We start from the raw sequence: 16,385 nt of genomic DNA on the forward strand, positions 1-16,385 counted from the left end.
CCACAGTCCTTTTAATTCTCAGAATTAGTCACTAACTGAATTGGGTTAAAATATCATCTTGAGAAGCCTGTTAAAATGACAAATATCTATTCTTTCTTTATCACCTAAGGTTGTAATGGAACTTGAGAGGCTAAATCTGATTGGCAATGGAAGATAGGATAGTTTTACTTTGTGCAGAGAAGTTATGGAGTGGTTACAGTACCTTGTAGGTCTATAACCACTCAAAACAATAGTTATAAACCCTACAAACTTTCTCCTTGTAACTCAGAAGATAAAATTAGTTGAAAGTAAAGAAACTGAATAAAATTGCACAGTAAGATTTGCTATATAATAACCTTTCTGAAAATGTAGAGGGCACTCCTCTACAAATTTAAATATACATACGCATATACATATATTTACAATGCATATGTGTATATATGAATACATATATCTGTGTATATATATGTGTATATATGTATACATATATCTGAAAATATATATGCACACACACATATATCAGCAGCAAAGAAAATGACAAATAGGAATCACCCATGGTGGGGAGAGGGAAATACATAGAGAATATATGCAAAGAGGCAACTTCCAAGATTTCCAATATCTATTCTTACTAAGCTTGTTCCTGAATAGTATATTCCTACTCTGGGCTCCCCAGAAAAGGTAAGCTAGGGCTGGGGATGGGAGCAAAATCAATGTTTTCTATTCACCTATCCCAAATTTATGTCTTATACGACAAATCTGTCACCTGCAAAGCCTAGATACTGTGATACAGCATTTGTCCAGGAAAAAACCTCAGCCTCCATTTTTCAGTCTCCAAATTGAAAATAAGGATTTACCCATGTCCTTGTTCCTTTCCTACCAACTAAGATGACTAATTCAATAGTGTTCCTTCTCAAAATAATCTCAGATTGATTTGAAAAATAATTTAAGAGGATCAGAGTTGGCATTTTCTGATAAAACTAATTCAGTTGAACATCTTTACTCATTACAATTTGGTAGACATTCATAGTGCTTGTCTTTTAATGGAACCATTCGAATAACAGAAAATTGGTGAAGAAAGCAGCAAAAATCATTTTAATGCTTTAGTCCAACAACTAAATCAGACCCAGGGAGGAAAAGACATCCTGGATATTACTTAATGCATCATAAGCTAGATCCAGCAACCTGTTTGTTTGATAATGTTTGCTTTGCGGGTGTTTGCTAAAGGGCAGTTTGGATATATTTCTAAGTTGCCATACAGTGGCTTGGAGTCAGGATGATCTGGTTTCAAACCCCACCTCAGACACTGGACCAATCACCTAATCTCTGGAATCAATTCCTTATCTTTACAATAGGAATTGGGGCAGGGTCAACTTGGCAGATTAAGGGCAATAACAATTCAACTTTCCCAATATTGCATTCCAAACAACTTTAAAATAATACCTCTGATCAAATTTTGGAGAGGCAGATACACAAAAGATTGGGGTTTGCAGAAAGCCCACACATGTGGCAGTAGCAATAGCAGCCACAGCAGTTGCAGAAGTTATAGAGGCCTTTCCTGGATAAAGACCATAATGCAGACCAGGAGAATAGTGAATATAGCTCTCTCAGGATAAAAACTTACATACACTTACAACAAGCTCTAAAAATAGCAGTGCAAAAAAGCTTGAAGCTTGGAACAGTGGCTCCTCCTTTCTAGATGAGCAGAGCCCACCTTTAACATAAAGTTCAAATTCAAGAATTAGACTGGGAAAATGAGCAAACAACAACAAAAGAGAATTTGACCATAAAAAACTGCTACAGTGGAAGGAAAGAGTAAAACATAAACCAGAAAAAGACAATAATATGAAAACAAGTACCAAAAAATCTTCAAAAAAAATGCTAATTGGACTCAAGTTCAACAATTTCTGAATGAGTTAAAGAGATAAGAGTGATAGAAGGAAAAATAGGAAAAGAAATGATGCAAGAAAATTATGAAAAGAGAATTAAAGGCTTGGTAAAAGAGACAAAAAATAAGGAGAGAATAACAGCTTAAAAAACAAAATTGGTCAAATGTTAAACAGAGTGCAAAAAATCCTCTGAAGAGAACTCCTTAAAAAGCAGAATTGGCCAAATGGAAATGAAGGTGCAAGATCTCACTGAAATCAAGAGGACCCAAGTCCAAATGTGACCTCAGATACTTAACACTTCCTAGCTCTAAGACCCTGGGTAATTTACTTACCTCAGAAAGGCATGGGTAGCAATCATCTTCTCAGAAAAAAACAAAAACAAAAATAGACCTAATTAAAGGAGATCATCTGGGAAACTATATTTTGCTTAAAAGTACCACTGACAATGAAGCAATATTTAAAAAAAAAATTACAGCAAGTTTCTCTGATAAAGACCTATTTTCTAAAATATACTCTGCCATTTCAATTGATAGATGACCAAATAATTGTAAACAGGCAATTTTCCGAAAGAAAAAAAAATCAAAACTATCTAGTCATATGAAAAACTGCTCTAAATCACTACTCATTAGAAAAATGCAAATTAAAACAACACTGAGGTACTATATCAATCCTATCAGAAATGACAAATGCTGGAGAAGATGAGGAAAAATATGTATACACTAATAAACCACTGGTGAATTTGTTCAACTATTCTGGACAACTATTTGGAACTATGCCCAAAGGGCTATAAAACTGCTTATAACTTTTGATACAGCAATATTTATGAGGGAAAGGAAAGGGGAACCCCATTTCTCGGAGCATAGATAATCCCATGAGGCGCAGTGTCCTCTGTAAAATGAATTTACAGGCCCGAAAACCTAGATTGATAAATAAAAGGTTTATTGTAGAAATTTGGAAGTAAAGTTAAGTTAGAAAGACACCAGGACCAGAGGTGGCCGCTGGTGGACTGGGACCCTTACATGGCTGGAAGGATACCATGTGTTGGTGGGGAGGGCTCCTGCAAAGAGGGCATTCCAGCTTACCTCTTTTATATCCAAAAGATGATGGGCAGTACCCCTAAGTTCTCAACGGGCTTTTCAGTTAGCTCAGATCAGGTGAAGGCTGGGGGAAGCTGAGCTGAGAGTGGGGGGCTGGGCGCAGATATTCAAAGGGTGCCTTTGACCAGGATTTGTGAATCAAGGTCAGCCTGGGTTTGACAATTAGAAAGGAATCTTAAAGGGACTTCAACCCCCATCAATATCACTACTAGGTCTATATCCCAGAAAAGTCAAAGATAAAAAAAGGAACCTATACATACAAAAATAATTACAGCAACTTTCTTTGTGGTGAAAAAGGATAGAAATTGAGGGGATACTTATCAACTGAAAAATGACTGAACAAATTGTAGTACATGATTGTAATGGAGTATTTGCACTATAAGAAATGACTAAGAAAAACAAACTTTGAAAAATTTTTTTTTTAATTTATCAAAGAGGTGGCTTCAGAAAAAAACATATAAGACCCTTATGAACTGATGTAAAGTGAAATGAGAAGAACCAGGAGATCATTATGCACAGTAATAGCAGTGCTGTTAATGACCATCAACTATGAAAGATTGGGCTACTCTGATCAATAGAATGATCCAAGATAATTCCAAAGGATTCATGATAATAATAATAATAATAATAATAAACTATCTACACCCACAAAGAGAACTAATGAATTCTGAGTACAAATTGAATTATAATTTCCTCACTTTTTATTTTTCCCCTTTTTGGCAATATGGCTAATATGGAAAGATGTTTTACATGATTTTATATTTATAACTGATATTTTATTGCATACTTTCTCAGTAGGTAGGAGGGGCTAGGAGAGAAGATTTAGAACTCAAATTCTAAAAAGAAAAGAATGTTAAAAATTTTTAAATGGTAATCTTACCTCATGGGATAGTTGTGAGGATACAATGAGATAGCATATGTAAAGCATTTTGCAAATATTAAAATGATACATGAACATTAACTGTTTTCATTTTTTTTGGTTAAAAGAGCTTTATCCGGCATATCTTACCCAATCCAATATGTTCCAAGCATTCTCAAGTCCATTGGTCTTGGCAGTTGTTCTTTCCCTTTACTACCACAAAATGGGACTATCAGTGCTATATATCTGATGAATTTGGCTCCTCACTCCTCCAGATCAACAAACTTAATCTCTGTTCTATTTCCTGCTTTTCAGGCAGTTTTGATTTGCATACTTATTCTTGGTGGTCCTAGAAGTCCATAAGTTATGAAATTCATATATATATAAAACATCTGTAAGCTAAACCAGAAAAGAAAAATATATGAGCACTTTCTGTTCTACTGCTCCTTACAGGTGAACAGAATCAAAACTCCAAAGCAGATTGATGAATTGATTGAAATTGAGAGTGATACAGGGACCTGGTACAAGAGATGTTTTGTTCGAATCCGCACAGAACTGTATGGAGTAAGTAATGAACCCATCTGAGATGTTTGTCTTTCTCAGCATTATGAGGTTAATACTCTCTAAGATTATAAATTAAAAATGAGTTATTGATCTATAAAATATAAGTTCAAATTGGCCTCAAACACTTACTAACTGGATAACTTTAGCTAAGTCACTTAACCCTGTTTGCCTTGGTTTCCTCAGCTTCTAAATGAGGGAATTTCCATAAAAGACGTTTCCCACATCAATAAAACCATAGGCCCCAATCCCAAAAGAAAAAAGAATAGTAATAAATAGATATAGCAGTCACTCTCAAGAGCTTATACCCTGCTGATACATTACACCTGATTCCAGAAATAGTTTCAGGTAATTGGAGGGCCTTGATTCACAGTCCCACTCTGCTAGGTTTTACTTGTGACCCAGAGGGACCCATTACCCCTCTTTTCACCTCAGTTACTTCATATATAATGTCAAGGATTTGACCCAGATAAGGTACATTCCATTTCCTGTGTTCCCAAAATGCTGGGATATCCTTAGGACCAGTGAGACCAGAGAAAATTGAAGATCAGTTCCTCTCTTTGCAAAAGGCAAGTCTTTAAGCAATGATGTGGGATAGGTTATAATTTTGGGATATCTAGGGAAGAAACCACAGTCTCAATATTGACAGCATGAAAACTCATTATGATCTAGTTTCCTGACTTGGGAACCTTTTCTCTTTTACTTTAACTAAACAGGATCAAGGAAAGCCCAATTTTTCCAGACCAACAGTCTTCCCATCTAAGCACATCATTTTAAGTTTTATTCATCTTGGGTTTTGCTGAACTATTATGTTAGAGAAACTAACTTTCTAATATTTCACAGATCTGGTTAACTTTTATGAGATGTTTTAACTATCCGGTTAAAGAGAATACACTGAAGCTGACAGCAGTTTGGTTCACCTTGTCTTTTGGGTAAGAGTCATTTTGATTTTTAGAAGAAAAAAAAAATGATAAGAATTCTTCCTTCCTTATGCCTTTTCCATTCTAATGGTAACTTTTATATCACTTGGTGACCAAGACACACTCTGTGGTTGTTTTATTTTTCTTTTCATTTTAACGTGTGAATAGTTCCAGTTTCAACAAAAGGAACTGTCTGATGATTTCATTTATTTCATATATCATGATTATGCAAATAGAGAGGGCAAAGCCCAGTAACATTTGGAAAATGATCTTTTTGCCACAAAGCTTACCATCTGGTAATTAGAATGCTGAAGAAAGGGGGAGCAAGGGAAAGAGGGAGGAATTTTATCTGCTTTTGATTGAATCCCATTTGTTGTTGGAAAATTTTAAGTTATCATCTTCCTAATTCATTGTTTAAATAACTGAAAAACAGATAATATCCTGCATTTGGAACTATATAGTAGAGATATGCAGCCACCAACTATAGTGCCTCAAATTAACACACTTCTGGAAGTGACTCAAAAGGCTGCTCAACATCCTACTGGCTCAAGCTAAAGAAATAGCAAGAGAGCCTTCTTTCCATGGAATTTAACTGGTTTTCTACCCAACAAAATTTACACAATGGTAGACCATAAGTCTTCCAATTTTCTCCCTTTTCTTTTCCAGCTAGCTAATATTTATTTAGTGTTTTGCAGTCAGCTAAGGGGCACAATGGAGGAAGGGCCAGTTCTTGAATCAGGAAAACTCATTTTTGTGAGTTCAAACCTGGCCTCAGACACTTAAAAACCGTCATCCTACGCAGGTCACTTAACCCTGTTTGCCTCCATTGCCTCATGTATAAAGGAGCTGGAGAAGGAAAAAGCAAACTACTCTGGTATCTTTGCCAAGAAATGCTTAACCTGGGGTCACAAAGAGTCAAATAATATTGAAACAACTGAACAACAATAATTTACTGCTTTAAGATTTACACAGTATGTTATAAATATCATCTGACTATATAATTCTATAAGATTTTATGGCATCTTGAAAGACAAGGTTTCATGAGAATTTTTGCTTCTAGCAGAGTACCTCTGACCAAAGTGATATATTCCAGGGGACTTCCAAATAGCTTTTACCCATCAGAATAATCTGATTTTTTGTTCTTTTAAAGACAACAACTGTATGTTCAGTAGAGAGTGCAGTAAATCAGAAAGAATATTGTATGGGAGAGTCCTGGGTTCAAATGCAAACTCCACCACTACCCTTATGACCATGCACAAGTTAATCACCAATCTGAACCTTGGTTTCCTGAACTATAAAATGGAAACAATAGTAATTGTAGTGTCTACCTCACAGGATGCTGTGAGAATCAGAGAAGCACTTATCAAGTGGATATTAGTTATTATTATTAGTCTTAGATGGATATAAGATATGTCTCCTTTACTTGACTCCTTAAAAGGTCTTTTTAACTCTGAATATTTTTGGGTAATCATCAAGAATATGAGAATACACAATCATCACTGGAAACCCTTATATGATAACAAGTGGGGTACAATGGAAATGGGCTAGATTTGAAGTCAGAAATACTAGGTTTGATCCTGCCTGCTTATTTGTCTCTCATATGATATTGGATATATCTTTTCCCTTTTGTGAGCCTCAGTTATTTTGTTTTCATTTTTAAAATGAAGAAAGAGGACTCTTCTTTAAGAAATCATTGATCTCACTGACTCTGCATATTGAGGGGCTCACTCTCTTGAAACTGCTTAACAAGAAAGGCTTTTTATGTTTCCACAGGTACTATGGATTGTCTGTCTGGTTCCCTGATGTCATTAAGCATCTGCAATCTGATGAATATGCTGCCCAAGTGAGAAACATTGGCAGAGAAAAAGTGGCCAATTTTACTCTCAACTTCACCTTGGAAAATCAGATCCACACCAATATAGAATACGACAATGGCAGGTCCAGAAACGTTTAAGTACAATCATTTATACAATCACTACCAATCTGGGAAAGGAATTATAAGGTTGCTAAGGCAATATGATAGTGAATGCTGAATATTCTTTTTAGTTTCTAAATATAAGATTTTATTGTGCTCAGCGTTAGAGCTTATAGATGGACTTAATAAAATAGGAGGTATCAATTTTTTCCTATTTAATTTATGAAGTGTGTGTGTGTGTGTGTTCCAGTCATAAAAAAAGTTAAGAAAGATTTGGACAAAGTCTTAAAGGGCACAAATAGGAAGAGAAACAGAACACATACACACATATATCCATCTGGTGTTTTCATTTTATACTAAAGGGGGAGGGGAGAGAAGGATATTGTATTAAGTTATAGCCAAGAAGTTTAGGTTAGACTGTTGGAAGAATTTCCCAGTGCATGGCAAGGGATGTAAATGTAACACTAGTCACCTGGTCCGGATTACATAGAATATATAACTGACCTCTAGATGTTTTTAAGATAAAGGTTGAGAACTGTCTTTCTAAGAGAGTTCAATTTCATTCTGGCCTAGAGACAGAAACATATTCAAGATAGTTCTAAGGATATGCTGTCCATATGACCATCATAATAACTTATATTTGCATTCAATCAGCAAAGACAGGGGACAATTTAAATCTTCTCATTTGAGAAAATGGAAAAACAAAGATCTGAGATAACTGGGCAGAGTTCTATAACTCAGAACTAAACAAGATTGAAAGATAGGAAGGGGTTCTAAGCACTCTCTTCTCTGGAACTTTTTCACTATCCCTTATCTTGAGGACTAAATGGAAAAAAAAATATTAAGAATCCAGTACATGCAGTCTGATCTAGCTATGTGAGGCAAGAGGAACTATTATTTGCTCAATATAGGGTCAACTTTGTTGTCCTACAACTGTACTTCTTGACATGGTAGTCCACAGACTCCTAAGGAGTCCTTGATAGATTATGGAGGACATGTGAACTTGAATGGGAAAAAGAATTATTTTTACTAATTAAATTACTTTAGGTAACCAAAAATTTATTTTCATTAACTTTTGTTTTCCTATACAATCAATTATTTTCTAATTTTAAAATACTATTCTATGCACATATTTAACTTATATCAGATTGCTTGTTGTCTTGGGGAAGGGAGGAAAGGGAAGATGGCAGAAAAATTTGGAACACAAAGTTTTAAAAAAATAAATGTGGAAAGTTGTCTTTAGATGTGTTGGAAAAATAAAATACTAATGAAAAAAAAAATACTACTATTCTAAGGCTTCCCCAAAGTGCCAAAAAGGTGGGTCATAATATAGGAAAGGATGAAGAATTCCTAGTCTGTGGCATATTATTTACTATCACCTGGAGTTGCAATCCTTGAGGACCCTAAAAGCTATCTTATTTAGCCAGTATAAGTTAATGAATGATGTTTATAAATCTTATTACTCTATATCCTCCTTGGATGAGAATTCTACTTTTTTTTATATTATAACTCTGTGTATAGTATCCAGTAAATATCTCCATGGAATCTTGTATTCAGTAATGTCCATGAAGATCATAAGCAGAACTAAAAAATTGTTTTCATCAGTAATCCCCCAGATGACCCAATTAATAGTGTTGGGATAATTTCTTTAAAATGTACACATTTGAAGGTAGATGAGATTACAGGATTTTGTGCAATGCAAAGAAATTTAAAATATTAGCCCAACTTATTTTTTAAAACAGCTTTCCCATTCCAAATCCACTTCCATTTCAAAAAAATTGATTGTCTCCTAAAAATGCAGGGCTATTTAATGCCATTTTGTAATTTCAATCACTATCCCCTCTGCCCTCAGTGAACTGATCACTTCCAAATAAAAATGCCTTGGAGAAATAGCAAGGCTCCAGCTTCATTTGTTAGGCTAAAATACATTTTCAAAAGAAAATTAAGCCAGATGATAGTTGAGAAAGGAATATGCACTAGATCTTATTTGTCTTTAAAAGGAATTACAAATTGGTAAATGAAGTATTTTTAAATCAATGGCATTCTTTACATTTTCTTCTGTTGATAGGGGTAGTATAACTTTTTTAGTATTGACAAGACCTTAACTTATTCCAGTCTCTGAATTTGTAAAGAGATGGGGAAAGACATCTCCCTCTCAGTAAACCCTTGTGCTTTTATATCCATTCTGAAAATTAACAAGGAGCAATTGTTGATCCCATGGGGCACCTAAGTCTCTGTTACCTGGTGCAAATGAAAGACTCATTCAGAATATTATGATAACATTATTGCTACCATCTGTCAGCATTCCCATCAGTGCCATCCAAGCATGTTTTCAGTTAGTTTCATCGTTCTACTTACTTTTCAAAATGTGCTGGGTTATCACCTTCCTTTTTGATGAACAGAGTCTAATCACTAATACTGAAAAAGAAAATGTGGCTGGAAGTGTTTGTGTCTGTGATGCTTCTCAAACTTTAAAAGAGGCCAGAATCTTTATTTCCTTTCTGTAGGAAAGCCTGAAATCATAAATATGAAACTGTGCTCTTTTAGAGACAATAGATGAGGGATTTTTAATTTTTATGTGTCAAGAAACCTTTTATTTACTTGTGATGCCTGTGTTTAAATTAAATGTACAAAATTTCAAAGGAAAACAATTATATTGCAATGAAATTATCAAAATATTTTTAAAACCAGTTCATAGATCTTAGGTTAAAAATCTCTGTTTAAGCAGACCCTTTCTATATTGTCCTATCATTCCATTCAATGGTCAAAGAACTTTTAATTAGAGTCAAAAAAGAGATATAATGGAGAGATGCTTGAGTATCCATGGTAAAAGTCTAAATGACTGAAATCCAAAAGTAAAACCCAAATCTAGATTTTAACTAAGTCCTACATTCTTCTTTCCAAAAAGTTCATTCACCAGAGCTGCTTGTAAGAAATGATGTATTAGTGTTTGTGTTTTATTTATTCTTTTTCTGGTGAAAAAAGAAGCTGTTGAAGTATACTGTTATAAGGTCAAGAAACAGGCAAAGGAGAAAAGAAATAGACTGGGGAAATCTCCAAATGTAATATTTTGAATCCTGAATAATCAGGAACTGATAATAATCAGGCAGTAAACTTCTACTCCAGCTGAGTCTTTTTGACCTAATTTTATCTCCCTTGGGCCAAGGTCATCAACTGAATCTTTTTTGTATCCTATCAGATTCATGGGGATGAAGTTCAAATCTGTAACTTTTAAAGACTCCATTTTTAAGAGCTGTTACTTTGAAGATGTGACCTCCCTGAACACCTACTTCAGGAACTGTACATTTATTGATACAACTTTTGACAACACAGGTATGTCATTCACCACTGCCATCAAAAACCGGTCATTTGGGAAGGTCTACAATAATCATTATAAGCTCTATGCATGTAACTAATGTGGGGATAATGGATATGTGAAAGATAATAATAACACCTGAAACAAATTCATTCTCTCAGAGTCAGGGTGAGTTTCCCATCTTATTGCCCATGTTGGTACAAGTATATTTGTCTTACAATTGTATCTCACTTTACCTAATAGGTGTGTTTCTAAAAAGTTGAATGTGAATTAATTTTTCATTAATGATTCTACATACATGATTCTACATGGAGAGTTCAGTACTTAAAAGTCATATTATGAATCCTTTGAATAGCAGAGAATTTGTTTATAATTTATCTGCTTTTGCAAATCCAGGTTTTCTTAGTTTTCTTAGCCTGAGTTTGCTTAGAGTGTACTACATCTTTCTTCTTTTGTAGCAAAAGTCAACAGCATGATTTAGGGGGAAAAGTTGGAATCAAAGCTCCAGTTCAAATGCTAGATCATAATTACTATACATGTGACCATAGAGGAATCATTTTTTTTTAAATCCTCAATTTCCTTATCTACAAAATGAAGGAGTTATGCTAAGTAGTTTTTAAAGTCTCTTCAGGCTCTACATCCATGATTCTAGGGAAGTGTGGATGTTATCTACTTTTTTGTTTGTCCCTCTTGGGAACCTTAAAAATATCTAGGTTGGGATCTAGCAGGAATGAGTCCTATGTGACATCCCCAACCTAGAAGAAAAGTAGAGCAGACTCTGCTCACTTGTCCGTACTCTCAGGAAGAGAAAGGGAGGAGCCCACTGAAGGTTAACATGAAGAAAAAGGAGTCCAAATTTATGACTACTCATTCCTATCTTCCCCTTATCTGAGCCTTATGTTAGGCCATATGTGAGCAACTAATAGGAGGGGTCCAAGGTTACAGAAACAGGACTAGCAGTACTTGACAATTGTTAAGTGCTTGACATGTAAGCACCTGAGTGCTTACATTTATAGTTGCACAAAGAACTGCTGGGTGATTAAGTAGGTAAAGCACTAGCCCAGGAAATTAGGAAGACCTAAATTTAAATCTGGCTGCAGACACTTAATAACTGTGTGATCCTGGGCAGACAACTTAATCCTGTTTGTCTCAGTTTCCTCATCTATAGAATGAGCTGGAGAAGAAAATGGCAAACCACTCCAGTATCTTTGCCAAGAAAACTCCGAATAGGGTCACAAAGAGTCAGACGATAGAAACAATAGCAAAATGTCCTACAGAGTAGGTGGTTAATAACTTTATTGATTGATTACTTGATGAGCAGAACTTTCTGGAGGATCCAAAGGATATACTGCGCTCTAGATTCAGCTAATTTCACCTAATATTTATTTTTGTTGTTGTTGTTCTCTCTCTCTCTCTCTCTCTCTCTCTCTCTCTCTCTCTCTCTCTCTCTCTCTCTCTCTCTCTCTCTTCTTTTTTTGAGAGGCAAATGGGATTAAATGACTTTCAGAGTATACAATTAGTTTTAAGTATCTGAGGTAGAATTTGAACTCAGGTCCTGTACTCTATCCACTGTGCCATTTAGCTGCCTCACACCTAAATATTTCTAAAATATTTAACACAGTGCCATTCACATAGTAAGCACTTTTTCTTTCCCTAAATGTGAATTCATTTACTTAGTCAATAACTATGTTTTGCCTATGAAATGTGCTAGATATTGAGGAAGTTACAAAAATAAATATATATTAAATTCCAATTCAAGTTACATTAAGTTACATTGTATGGTTAGAACAATCAGGCAGCTCCATGATATAGTAGAGTGCTGGATCTGGAATCAAGAACCCCTGAGTTCAAATCTAGCATCAAATGGAGATAATAATAACATTTCCTTCTATGCAGATAAAATGAGATACTTGTATAAAGTACTTTGCAAACTTTAAAATGTTATATCAATGCATACTTTTATTATCATGCAACTTCCTTGTCTCAAATTCCCACAAAATGATAAGTATAGCCCACAATCTTACATTTTGAAACAAATTGTAGCCTCCATTAACTAGATGATGTTTGGTGCTATTAGAAATGCAATATTAACATGATTCAAAAAGAACAAAACAGTCAAGAAAAAAACAAGATTAATGACAGTTCATGATAAAACATTGCAAAAATAGTCTAAAACATGGTAAAAATGGTTTTTAAATAGTTAGAATTGGTAAAAGAAGAGACAAATAGTCTTCCTGAATTCATTTATTAAGTCAATAAATATTAGAGACAGTTTGGCTTGATTGGAGAAAGCTCTGGGATTGGAGTTAGGAAACATAGGTTTAATTCTGGTTTGTGAAACTTATTAGCCTTGTGACTCTGGAAAAATCACATAACCTCTCTGTGAATTAGTTTTCTTATTTATAAAATGAAGATATATAAAATTCAATCAGTCAATATATCAGCACCTTCTTTGTATCAAATACTATTCTAGTCACTGACACAAAAAAATAAAAAATCTCTTACCTTCAGAAGCTTACAGTCAGTCTATGGGGGGAGGTAACATATATACAAATAAGCATATAAAAATGTATTTCTCAAGTTGTGAGGAAAATACTTTATAAGCTCACTCTTCAAGTCCTATGCAGATATGAGTTATTATTAACAAGTATCTGCTTATACAAGGCATTATGGTTATTTCAAAAATGTGTAAAACATGGTTCCTATCCCCACTGGTCTTAGAATCAGGAATTTTTATCTTCATGAGTTCAAATCCAGCCTCAGACTGGATGACCCTGGGCAAGTAATTTGACCCTGTTTATCTCAGTTTCTTCATATGTAAAATGAGCTGGAGAAAGAAATGGCAAAACACTAGTATTTTTGCCAAGAAAATCCCAAATGGGATCACAAAGAGTCAGCCAGGACTGAAATGAATAAATAACAGCAGCTATATTCAGGAGGCTTACAATCCCAGTGGTCTTAATTCTTGGCATATTTCCTAATTATGTCACAATTAGGTGATATCTAATCACCTTTATTCTCTCTTTCACAGATTTTGAGCCATATAAATTCATTGACAGTGAATTTAAAAACTGCACATTTGTGAACAATAAGACCGGATGTCAGATCAGCTTTGATGATGACTACAGCGCCTACTGGATTTACTTTGTTAATTTTCTGGGTACACTGGCAGTATTGCCAGGAAACATTGTATCTGCGTTGTTGATGGACAGGATCGGACGTTTAACCATGCTAGGTATGTATGTGTTTGCCTAGATTATGTAAAATGAAGAAACTGCTCTTACAGTCTGATGCTCAGTTTTTTCTTTGGAAGTAAAATGTTTGGAGGTAAAAAAGACATCCTTTCTATAGATGTTTAATTGTAACCTGAATTTTAACTCCATTTTATAGGAGCAGTTCTCACTAAGAAATTTATAATATTCATTTCATAGTTTCCATGTTTGAAATCCAGTTGATTGGGCAAACTAAACTTTCTTCCTGCTGACTATCCTGCTAGGTCAGGTCAGAGATTTACAGTGGGGCATGGAATATAATAGGAATACTTCTAGGAGTCAGAAACTCCCAGATCTGACATTTTATTAGGTGTGTGATTAATCCTGGGACAAGTCTCTATTCCCCATTCCCTCAGTTACCTCATCTATAAAATGAGTTGGAGAAGGAAATGGCAAAACACTCTAGTATCATTGCCAAGAAAATCCCAAATGGTTGCAAAGAATCAGACGTGACTGAACAAGATGTCTCTGAACCTTGGATTCCCCTTCCTTAAAATAGAGATGATACTTATGTATAGTAAAGGCAACATTGTATAGCAGATAGAGTTCAGAGCTGGAAGTCAGGGAAATCTGGATGCCTCTGACATTTAGGAGCTATGTAATCCTTGACAAATCCTTTAATGTGCCTCAGGTGACTCCCTGGGATTTACCTGTGAAGTCACAGTACGATCTGTATTGATGGAGAAAGTTCCTATGTTGATAACACAACAGACTCATAATATTTTTATCACTACCAACCTTACAGGCTCATTGTTCAGCGTCATGCACAATGTAAATGTGAGCTATTAATGATGATTTTTGTCATGGTACTGCAAAAGTCCTTACCTTCAAAAGCTAAAAAGCTTCTTCCTGTGCTTAGCAAGGATTCAGATGGTCTATCAGCATTTATCAAGAGCCTATTGTGATGAACAGGCTGATTTTAGAAAAACCTGGGAAGACTTACATGAACCATTACAAAGTGAAGTGAGCAGAACCAGGAGAACATCATATGCGAGTAATAGTATTATTGTATGATGATCAACTGGAAATGACTAAGCCATTCTCAGCTACTCCAAAGGATTCATGATGAAAAATACTATTCACCTCCAAAGAAGGAATCAGTGAAATCTGAATGCAAATCAAGCATACCATTTTTAATTTTCTCTATTTTTCATTTTTAGTCTTCTTTTGCAACATGGCTAATATAGAAACATGTTTTATATGATTACACATATGTAACATATCAAATTGTTTGCCATCTCATGGAGAAAAAAGGAAGGGAAAGGAGAGAACTTAGGACTCAAAATTTTAAAAAATGAATGTAAAAATGTTCTTTACATATATTTTGGGGGAAATAAAATATTATTTAAAACAAACAAAAAAGAGCTTACAATGTGCTAAGTAATGGGACTTTGCTGAATTGAATGCTAAATATATCTGCTTTAAGGAAACAAACTGACAGCTTTTTATGTGGTTTCTTATTAGGTGGCTCCATGGTGCTTTCTGGGATTAGCTGCTTTTTCCTGTGGTTTGGTACCAGTGAATCCATGATGATAGGCATGCTATGTCTCTATAATGGCTTGACTATTTCTGCCTGGAACTCCTTAGATGTGGTCACTGTAGAACTCTATCCAACGGACAGAAGGTACGTTCTAACCAGTCAGCATGCTTAGGAGGCAGCAGGACCACAGAAACACGGAGGTATTAGCATTATCCAAATAGATTATTGTCCCTAGAAACTATTTGAAAACATCTGGCTTGTGAGCTGCAGGTTCCAGAGGAATATCAAATAATAATAATAAGCCACAATGTATAACTGGTAGCAAAAACAAATAGGGCAGAGAAACTGAAAGAAGTTAATTAGAAATATGAATTTGTTTATTGGCCGAGGATATGTGGAGGCTATAATAACACAGCAGGCACTGGGATTTAATAGCATCTTTTGGACTGGCTAATGAGTATGGGCAAAAATTTCCAACTGCTAATCAGTGCCAGGAGGGTGAATATGTTGGGTCAGCAGGTGTCTACATGATTTCTGTATTAATCAACCGCAAAAAATACCCCTAAAACTCAGATTGGAGGAAGGGACAGCACACTTCCAATTTCTATAAAGATTTCTATTGGGAAAAAAAATTATTTATCCAGTCCTAAAGGTGGAGGCATTCAGATCTCCAGCCTTGTGCCAGAAAAAAAAGGGTCTAGAGGAAAGGGCTTTTAGTTAGGAGGTGGAATGAATTCCACAATGGAATAATTGATTTAAAGAAAAGGAAGCCATTTTCTTGTATTGTTAGGCATGTGTGAAGGCAAGTCCTTTTTTGTTTTCTCTCAGTCTCAAATGACTCTTCCATTTTCTCCCCATGGAGATTCACTCTGCTTTTGGATGGAGTCAACATTGTTCTTGGTGCTTTGATTGGGAATGTGAAAGGGAGGAGGAATTTTTCCAGGATTTCAGTTAAAATGTTTTCACTCCTGAGTAGTAATGTTCCTCTACTTCACCATCCTGACAGTTCTCTTCTGCTTTTCAAGTGTTTCTCTTCTTTTACCCTTCTTACCTCTAGTTCTCTCTATTCCATCTGGTTGCAGTTTTTATTTCTTTTTTTT

General features: G+C 35.1%; 1 protein-coding gene across 1 annotated transcript in view; it reads left to right on the plus strand.

Annotated features, from left to right (window-relative positions):
- The window catches only part of SV2C (synaptic vesicle glycoprotein 2C), a 247,113-nt gene that overhangs the window by 201,328 nt on the left and 29,400 nt on the right, over positions 1–16,385 (plus strand). Inside the window, exons 7-12 of the mRNA XM_074282309.1 lie at positions 4,275–4,385; positions 5,226–5,314; positions 7,076–7,240; positions 10,417–10,550; positions 13,565–13,768; positions 15,270–15,429. Coding sequence (XP_074138410.1) covers positions 4,275–4,385; positions 5,226–5,314; positions 7,076–7,240; positions 10,417–10,550; positions 13,565–13,768; positions 15,270–15,429 — 863 coding nt within the window. The remainder of the gene's footprint in view (positions 1–4,274; positions 4,386–5,225; positions 5,315–7,075; positions 7,241–10,416; positions 10,551–13,564; positions 13,769–15,269; positions 15,430–16,385) is intronic.

Source organism: Sminthopsis crassicaudata, chromosome 1 (assembly GCF_048593235.1).
Source record: "Sminthopsis crassicaudata isolate SCR6 chromosome 1, ASM4859323v1, whole genome shotgun sequence".
In the NCBI taxonomy this organism is placed as follows: domain Eukaryota; kingdom Metazoa; phylum Chordata; class Mammalia; order Dasyuromorphia; family Dasyuridae; genus Sminthopsis; species Sminthopsis crassicaudata.